General features: G+C 33.2%; 1 protein-coding gene across 1 annotated transcript; it reads left to right on the top strand.

Moving 5' to 3' along the window:
• Nucleotides 1-506: 506 nt before the first annotated feature.
• LOC130974792 (choline-phosphate cytidylyltransferase 1-like) lies at nucleotides 507-9,523 on the top strand. Its single transcript, XM_057899643.1, has 10 exons — nucleotides 507-590; nucleotides 3,893-3,936; nucleotides 4,004-4,012; nucleotides 4,537-4,650; nucleotides 5,415-5,510; nucleotides 6,316-6,358; nucleotides 6,624-6,779; nucleotides 6,904-6,984; nucleotides 9,134-9,235; nucleotides 9,377-9,523. The coding sequence occupies exons 1-10, from the start codon at nucleotides 507-509 to the stop codon at nucleotides 9,521-9,523; spliced, it is 876 nt and encodes a 291-aa protein (XP_057755626.1).
• The last annotated feature ends 460 nt before the right edge of the window (nucleotides 9,524-9,983 follow it).

The following is a 9,983-nucleotide window of genomic DNA, read 5'->3' as shown; positions in this document are numbered from 1 at the left end:
AAAATTTAAGGCGTTTGCAGCAATTCATGAAAGCTAAGGATGATAGAAGGTGCCACCACATTGAATTTGAAGGTGACTTTGTGCTGGTGAAACTCCAGCCTTATCGACAGCATTCGGCAGCCTTGTGTCGCAACCAAAAACTGGGGATGCGTTTCTTTGGCCCTTTCAAAATTTGCAAGAAGTTGAGTGCAGTGGCATATAGACTTGAGTTACCACTAGCAACAAAAATTCATAATGTGTTCCACATTTCGGTACTTAAGCGATTTCGTGAGGATCATCGTGATCAATACCTCCCATTGCCTCTTCAGACTACCGAGGAAGGGCCTATCATAGCTCCTCATGCAGTACTGGCAAGTAGAACAATTCTGCAGCACGACCAAGAAGTACATCAGCTACAAGTACAATGGGGGAATGGATCAGGAGCTGAGAAAAACATGGAAAATGGCTGAGGATTTCCTGAAGAATCATCCAATTTCAACCTTGAGGGCAAGGCTAAGGTTAAAGGGATGGGTAATGTAACGAACAAAGGAGGGAGCACTAATTTTGCGAGTCGTATTGATGAGCAAAATGATAAGAGGGAAACAAAATTGGTTAGTGAGGACAGTCACATGGCATGCGATCCAAATCCTTAAGAGTTGACGCAGCGCGAGGGAACGTACTACAAGTAGAAAATTGCATGGGCGTAAGTGGTAGCGTTGCAGTGGTATTGCCTTCTCTCTCTCTCTTATGGAATTCTATTCTTCTACCTTCTTTCTTCTCTTCTCTGTTTTGAATTCCTTTCTCTTGTTCTTCCCTTGTAATGAGATTATTGATGGATAGCTTGGCTGAATCTTTTCTTTCATTGTCTCAATATTTTCATCTATTGTTGCTTAGTTTTCTTATATTGATCTTGTTTCTTGTAATTCCTTATTTTTGTCTTATTTTTTCTACACGATAATACAAATTCCCATTTTTTCGAGGCAAATATTACTGAATTACTATTTCATTCATCTTTTATACATTTCACCCTTACATTATCTCACTTCACATAATCAAAATTCGAGTTGAATTGAATCTAGTCCTAAATATCAATTTAGGTGTATTAACACAATTCATTCCATATACAAGTACTTTATCCTCCAAGGTCATTATTACCTAATTGTTATAGATTGTAGATTAATAACACCCTCCTTAAACCTTTTTATCTTAATTTTTTTAAAGTAAAAGCTCAACACAATAAAGTGGAGCGTACAAAGCTAAACAAACCCCACAACTCTACCAAAAAATGGACAAAAAAATGAACACACACCAAGCCAACGTAAAGTTCCCATGTCATCTTTAGCATAGTCATCGACAACAAAAGGGATCGACACCTGTCCACTCGTTAACGCTAGTCACAGTCATGTTGATTATCTCTTCAACACCTTTGCTTTTATTCTGAAAAATCCCCGTATTTCTTTCCAACCAAATGTTCCACACAATAGCACAAAAGTACCTTATCCTATGCTTGCGATCCTCCTTTTTTCTCGGTTCCTCTGTCCAACTTAAAAAATGTCGAACCCGGACACGACCATTGACGGCCAAAACCCGATATCCAAGCACTCCACACCTGCCAAGCAAATGCACAACCTAAAAATAAGTGATGTATATATTCCAAATCGTTATTATACAAAACACAGTCATTATTTTTCGGCCTGATAATTCCAAGTCGGCTTAGCCTCTCCTTTATATTCACCCTCTCTGTCAAAACAAACCAAACAAAGAGCTCCACTCTTGGTGGAACTAAACCTTTCCAAATGATCGGCGGTAGCTGGTTACCTCCTTCGAAAGTATTTTTTCCTGCATCATCACCTGCATAAATAAGTTAGTAAAAAAAAAAAATACTTTGCCTATCTTAAATTATTTTATCAATTATTGGTTTTATTGATGAAAATCTTTCTGAATGTTATATCATAAAATTATTCGGTGCTAGTACATACGACTATACGAGGCAATATAGTCACTACCAAAAATCTTCAATATCTTTTTTTTTATAATATTTTCCCCTCTACTTTTCGCTGTCAAATTATTCTTTGAAAAGGATAAGAAGTTCACATAGATGATGAAGTAGCCGGGTAGTTATAGTAGTCATTATTACGTAACAATCAAAGTAGATAGGAGTTAGGTGTGAATGAAGTGTAAAACAATAAATGTGAGAAATAAAGGGTTAAGAGTAGATTGAAAGTGCAATAAATGGATAGTAAGAAAACCCTTCAATAAGTTCAATCATCACTTGTTCTTTTTTGAACTAGGGAGAATTTCTTCATTGCTAAAAGTGGAATATTAGTGGACAACTAGATTTTTTTTTCATCAGAATTTTATTGTTAGAATGAGAAGGTATTGTCTTTAATCTTTTGATGAATATAACTATATAAGTAAATTCCATCACTTTCTATTATTCAATCATACCATAAATTTACAACAAAAATCGTATTGTTTTTTCTCTGCTTCCGTTTGCTTCATCTTGGCCATCTAACAGAATTTAGAGTAAATATTCAAATTATTTTTAAAAAATTATAAATCAAATATTTTTATTATTTTAAGAGTCTTTAATATGGATTAGCTTTTTCCAAGAAATTTAGTTTGTCTTATGATAATATTTTTAAAAATTTAATTATTTTATAATAAAATTTATTAAAAATTTTATTGAAAGCAATAAAAAAACAAATTTGTGAACAATAATTTTTAAAGCAAAAATATTTGGTAAACAAAAAAGCAAGTTCTGACTTTTTTTTGTCTATCTAATATTATCGTTTTTAAAATTTTTAAAATAACAAAAACTTGTTAAAACCCAAAATATTTAATAAAGATATTGTTATAAAGTAATTTAAGTATTTGGTCGAAATTTTATTTATTTGATTTTTCATCATATCTTTTAAATTAATAAAATAAGAATTAATTTATTGTAAATCGAAATTCAATCTAAAAATTTATGATTAGTTAATAAATTATTAAATGTATAAGATGAGATTCAAATCTTTTCCACATTTAAAACCGATTGAAAAACTAATTATTAGGGAATCTAAAGTTGTTGCTTCAAAATTTATTTGTGAACGTATGGAATGCTTATTATTTCCCATCACAATTTAGGGACCCATCAATCCATCATCCATATTTTGCCATTAAAATAGCATGGCATAACATAAAGAAAATAAAGAAAGCGGTCCATCAATGAGTTAGATAGATACTTGGAGACGTATTATATCATCCACAAAAATAAAAGCATGAAAAAATGAAATATGTATACTAAATTACCAATTAAGCGTTTTTGAAGAATGCATAGAAGATACTCACAAAGCAAACGGATTCGGTCTGAAAACTAGGCCGGCTCACACGGGATTTATACAGATTTCAACGAAGTTGACTACGGTTTGACCAAGTAGATTGTATGTCCCATTTAAATGCAAAAATAATCTAGAATAGACAAGTTTACGTTTACCTGTTTTGATAAATGCTTGCAAAGAAGAAACGTTGGATCATTTACATAAATAATAGGGTGAAAAATAAACAAACCATAAGTGTACAAATGAGTTTAACATATGATTTTTAGTTTATTTATCATAAATAAGAATAACAAAATTAAAATCTTAAAAGAAATTAGATAAAATTTACGTATAATTTTTTTATATTAAACTGATAAATTAAAAATTAATAAATAATAATTTAATTAAATTTATTAAATTATTTTAATAATTTTTAACTATTAAATTCATGTCAGGCCGCATCAGTATTTATTAAATTATTTAATTATTAAGTCATTGCCTGCTTATCAAAATCGTAATTATTTAATTCAGTGTGACCGGTGCCATAAGTAACAGTGAAGTTAGTGCTGCCTGTGCATTCTGCTTCGAGTGTTTGAGCGTTCACCTTTCAGACATGGAAGCCGAAGAGGAATGTGAAATTGGTGATCAGAAAACCGTTCGTGTATACGCTGATGGCATTTACGACCTCTTTCATTTCGGCCATGCCCGTTCTCTCGAGCAAGCCAAAAACTGTATTACTTTCTTTTCTTTCAATTTTTGTCCACTCTACTTCGCTTTTACTGCTTTTGTTGTAATTAATCATAAATTTTTATCATTTTGAGTCTAATCCCTATGTTAGTTGTTACTGTTTCTTTGGGCTTTTTGGAGGTTTAAAATTCAGTAATACCGCTCAAGTTTCACTGGTTTTTTGCGGGTTTTTTATTAGTTATTTTTTATTATCTCTTCCTCTTATAATTGAGGTTTGTATAACATGTTGAATATAGATGGTGGATTTGATGGGAGATAGTTTGGTAGAAAAATTATGAATAAACTTATGGAAAGAGATTTATGTATAAATGGACTGATTCATGACAAGGTGCAATGTCGTTTGATCTATGTAGCCGACCTGAAATAGTGAGATCATGCTTTGTTGTTTGTTGTTGTTTGGCTTTTGGGTATTTGCAAATTGTTGTGTGTTTGTTGTTGCTTGAATGAAGTGCTTGATGTTATTGCAACTGTTTTTTTGCCTTTTTTTTTTCTTCCTTGTTAATTGAAGGTTTCCAAACACATATCTGCTTGTTGGATGCTGCAATGATGAGATCACACACAAGTATAAGGGAAAAACTGTTATGACTGACAAGGAACGCTATGAATCTCTTCGCCACTGCAGGTTCTCTTGTCTTTGCTAGATAGTTTATATTGATATTGATATTGCTCTCCTTTTATTGTACACTGCTCTGATAAATCTTCTATTTCGTGTTTTATTTATTTATCACAAAGGAAAAATAATTGTAGTTGCATCAAGTCTGGAAAGGTTTTGGGAATGAAGTTTGATGACTTGGATTTGAAATTCACCTTTTTTTTTTTAACTCTCATTATACTCTTTTGGGCAACTAATTTTGTGGCTTTTGACCATGATGCTTCTGTAGATTAATTTCCAGAAATAGCAACATGAATGATGATAGATAATGAAACTATGAAAGATACATGTAAGAATAGTTTAGGGCAACTCATTCATGAGTGTCATTTTGTTTCCATTTTTAGAGCTAGTGGTTTTTTATTCAAGTAACTGGCTAACTGAGTAAAATTATACCAAGTTCTGATGCAAAGTTCATAGCTGATTTCGGATACTAAGTTCCCTCTGAGCTGCGCTGACTAAAGTACTAGTTTTTGGCATCCTCATTTTATTGTAGATATCTATGGAGGTCTACCATCCATGTTATTATTTTGGTTGGTTCTTTTTTGATGGGAGATTTTCATTTGCTTTTGTTGCTTCCTAAAGCCTAACTAGTCCTCGGAATCAATCAAACGAAAATAACTCAGTACATCTGTTTGGCTTATTTGAGTTGTTTTTAAATTTTCAAACTTGCCTAATTGCTTTATTAGTGGTGTTAGTATTTAGGATGTGACGCAGTTGAGTCGTCATTGCTACAGGTGGGTTGATGAAGTTATACCAGATGCGCCATGGGTAATCACACAGGAATTCATTGACAAGCATCAAATTGACTATGTGGCTCATGATTCTCTTCCGTAAGGTTAACCTGCCCCAGGCTAAGTGTTTTCCTTTGTATTTGTTCACTCTTCAAAGTTGGTAACTTCTTGATGAAAAGTTATCAACTCCCTAATAGAGTAAGTTTACACTTTACATTGAATAGACCCTGAGATATACTCGCAGGTGGGCTATCTGAAAAATTTATGGTTATTAACTAGGATGCATGCACGATACTTGAGACATACAACACAGATCGGAGAGCATTGCTGTGCATTTAATATAAGAAGCATTGAGATAACATGCTATGAGTTATGACTATTGAATGCCATATCCTAAACATCAAAACTCAAATCTTTAACATAGTGTTTGGGACTGGAATACAAAGTTTCATTGCTTATATTTCATTTTATTTGAAGATATAACTGTCTAGAAGGAAAAAGATGTGCTGTATTCTATTATTCTTTCAAAAGGCTTATAAAAAGTATGAAAATGGGATGATATGGGAAGGAGAAGATTGTCTGTGGGTTACTAAAGTGGAAAAGGAGGAATGCTCTGTGCATTGGTTACTTTTATATGGCTGCACATAGCTAATCGACCATTAGAGCGTATGTCGGACTAAAATTTCTAAAATTTAGATATTAGTTATAATATTATTCTTACTGTTATTAGCACTATTTATTCTCTATTCTCTTGGATTTTTTTGAGAGGTGCTTTTGTCTCTGTGACAGCATTCTTGCGTTATTAATCTTAACCATATTATACATGATATTTTGCCAAAATATAATTTTAAAAATGTTTTCAAATACGTTAACACTTCCTTTTCTTCTTTAATGTAAAATTTAGTTATGCTGATACAAGTGGAGCTGGAAAGGATGTCTATGAATATGTAAGAACTGAATGTTCTTCTCCCCTCCCCCCTCTTCTCTCTCCTATTGCTATCTCATTGACATTTACTTGGTGTCACGAATGGGTCATCGTTGTTGTTCACAATTGACTATTTGAATCTTTCATCCACTTTTATGCCATTATTTTTTCTCTATATATTTCTGGCGGAACTATAACATGGTCAAATTTTGTTTTATATTTTTTCCCAGTCACGTATTGATCTTCAGCTTCCATCGATGATCTTATGTGTATTGTTTCCTAAATAGGTTAAGTCTATTGGAAAGTTTAAGGAAACAAAGCGGACTGATGGAATTTCTACTTCAGATATCATAATGAGAATAATCAAAGATTATAATCAGTATGTAATGCGTAACTTGGACCGTGGTTATACCAGAAAGGATCTGGGTGTCAGCTATGTCAAGGTTTCTTTGTTTCACACCTTTGTTTTGCAAATTCTCAAGATTTTTGTGTTACCTATCAGTTGCCTCATTAACTTACTTTTGTCGTGGGCGGGCTTATCTGTGTTGCATGATCTGTTATTCACAGGAGAAGAGGTTGAGAATGAACATGGGACTTAAAAAATTGCGTGAGAGAGTGAAGAAGCAGCAAGAGACAGTGGGAAAGAAGGTAACAATGTTGATAATGATCATAGCTATTTGCATCGACTCTATTTACATCAGTAATTGTTTACATGTATTTTATCTTATTTTATCTTGTGTTATTCTTAGTATAACATTAAGCTGTCAGCTTTTCTTAAGTAGATGGTTTATGTTTAAACTTAATGGTTGATGTTATTTTCCTTTTTATTCAATATATGAAGAAATCTAGTGTTTCAATGAAAGTGGGTTGCGGTCATGAACTGCTACTAACTTTTGCATATGAAAAGATGCTTTTAGAACTTGAAATGAATTGTAGTCAACCTTTCAGTGGTGTGAGGCTGTGAGCTGCAGTGAATAGAAAACTGAAAGAAAGGAAATTAGCCATATTTCCTGTTTGGATTGTGATTGGGAAATTATTTGTATTATCAAAAGAACTGCTGAAAAAGATATAAACCCTTTGCTTCTATAACTCATGAGTTCTTTATTTGTTACGAATGTTAAGTTTCCTTGTTAATCATAGGCAAACCTGTAGAAGTAAGTTGTAGGCATGTGCTTATTGCGTGGTTCTTAAGTTTTTTCTTGTAATATTTTGGTCATTCATGGTGTTAGGTTAAATTTTGGTTTTAGTTTCAAAAATGATATGTAGTTTTAGTTTTGAACGCCATCTGTAGGAAACAAGGAAGGGTTTAAGTGTTCGGTGTCAAGCTGAACAAATCCTTTAATTCTTTTACCAACCTACCACCCAAGAAAAAGCATAAAAACTTGAACTGAGTTTCACTGGAAATCCTTCCTTTTAATTTGTGCACTAAAAAACTACTTGTTGACCTGAAATATAAGATCCTGATACAAACCTGGAGTAGTCTGTTAGGAACCATTTTGGGTTAGTAACTTAGTATAGAACTGGAAGGGGAAGACAAATGAGTGTGAGGCAGCAATTAACTCCGTTAAGTAATTGCCAAGTTTTGGTCAGTGAAAGTAGTTAGGAGGCTGTTAGGGAGTGAATGAGATAAATAGGAGAATAGGGAGAGTTTAGTTAGGTAAACAAATATATACACAGGGATAGTGGGAATAGAATTTGTCTGAAAACACAAGGGACAAGGAAAAAAACACATGAAAGAGACAATTTACCGTTTGTTGGAAAGCCACCTGCCACCTTGGAATGTTGCCAGCCATCTGCCAAAGACAAAACTGGAAAACGTTTCTGTCCAGTGTTTGGTCTCCATCCCACCTTTTTGGGAATGCAGAGAATGCAGGAATCTTTGTCCCAAGACACCAGTTGTTGGCTCTGTACCTATTTTCCTAACCAAGTAATTCTTGTGTCTCTATGTCCCTGTATTTCTTTATCTGTTTCTCTAACCAAACACTATTAGGGTGGACAGAAGCTCATATTCTCCTCAGGACTGACTTTCCCAGTTGTATATTTAGGGTTCTTGATACATTGTCAATGATCGTTATTCTGCAATTCTTTTGTGATTGACACTAGTTCTGACACAATCTTAAAGGAGAAAAGAAGCTCAATTTATTAGTCTCTATTTGGAGTTGGATCCCCCCCCCTATTTTCTTTTTTGTTTTTGGGCCTGTTGCTGTTACTATAAAATAGTTGGAGTATATGCTTGAGCTAAGTAGCTAATGACGTTAACAATGCATATAAGGAGATACTCTATCTGCTTCATTCTCATTGTAAATAGATATGGCTCAATGATTTATTGTTAAACTTCTTTTGTACATTCTCTGACCCAAGAGAATGTTGTTTCCAGCTGAATGTAGTTGAGACTGTTCTTTATATGGTAAATTGTTTTAGACTGTTGTTCATGTGGTGAAATGTTTGAGACTCTTCTTTTTGTTGCGAATAAGAGAAACCATATATATTGGACCCCAGCATTCTAATTTGAGTTGCACTCACTCACTCTTCTTTCTGTGCCAAGCCGACTAACTCCCTTTCGGTGTTGAATCTGGATCCCACACCCTGTCCAATGGTGGAGGAGAGTGAGTTGACTTGGTTTACAAGGAAGAATGAGTAAAAGGAACATTTCTCTTCTAATTTACATAATTGCTGGATTTTATCCCTAGCCGTCAAAGCAAGTGCACAAGGGGCAGTTTGAAAAATCTCTACGTAGTGTCATTTGCATTTTTTTTACACTGCAAATAAGCAAGACTTTCTCCATTGAACTTTTCAGATACAAACAGTAGCGGGAATGAGGCGTACTGAATGGATCGAAAATGCCGATCGATTGGTAGCTGGTTTCCTCGAAATGTTTGAAGAAGGCTGCCACAAAATGGTTAGAACTCTCATAATGCAGCAAATGACCAAATTTTCTGCATGTGATCGATCTTGTTGAGTCCTATGTAGATATCCCATTTTCTAAAATCTTCTGATTTGACTCACTGATTTTATCTGTCATCTGTTTACTCGTAAATAGGGAACAGCAATCAGAGACAGAATTCAAGAAAGATTGAGAGCGCAGCAGATAAAATCTCTTCTTTATGATGAGTGGGAAGAAGATGATGATGATTTCATTATCCAAAATGATAGAAAAATAGAGGGACATGGAAATTATATGATTTAAGATGGGTAGTTAAATGGATAATTTCAATTTTTTTTTGGATCGCTGTTATTTACTTGACCCAAAATTGGAGAGAAGAGTTTTGATTTGTGAATCAATCTTGATGGCAAAGATTGATCACAAACCAAACAAATACAGAAACACAACAAAAGAACGTAAAAGTTTCAACAACTAAAGCAAATCAAACCAACAAACATGAATAATAATTAAAATCTATGATATTTTCTTTTAGAATTTAACTAACATGTGTTTTAAGGGTATATGATAAGCTTATTATTAGTAAAATTTTTTAAATATTTTTATTTAATGAATGCAAAATAAATACATTAAAAATTTTAAATTTTTTATATTTTCAATAAAAATTTTCATAATTTATAAACTTAACATGTATTCTTAAGACACAAGATAAATAAATCCTTTCTTTTATTAATTCATTAATTATGCTCTATCCAGATGACCTTTT

The sequence above is a fragment of the Arachis stenosperma genome, chromosome 4, assembly GCF_014773155.1.
Source record: "Arachis stenosperma cultivar V10309 chromosome 4, arast.V10309.gnm1.PFL2, whole genome shotgun sequence".
In the NCBI taxonomy this organism is placed as follows: domain Eukaryota; kingdom Viridiplantae; phylum Streptophyta; class Magnoliopsida; order Fabales; family Fabaceae; genus Arachis; species Arachis stenosperma.
This window is presented reverse-complemented; position numbering and strand designations above follow the sequence as displayed.

What these genes read in the sequence shown, in the direction of transcription:
- LOC130974792 (XM_057899643.1), top strand. Translation starts at nt 507, where the DNA reads ATGGGTAATGTAACGAACAAAGGAGGGAGCACTAATTTTGCGAGTCGT. An exon ending in GAATCTCTTCGCCACTGCAG is followed by an intron (nt 4,651 to 5,414) that starts GTTCTCTTGTCT and finishes TCATTGCTACAG; the next exon opens with GTGGGTTGATGAAGTTATAC. An exon ending in GAAAGGATGTCTATGAATAT is followed by an intron (nt 6,359 to 6,623) that starts GTAAGAACTGAA and finishes TTTCCTAAATAG; the next exon opens with GTTAAGTCTATTGGAAAGTT.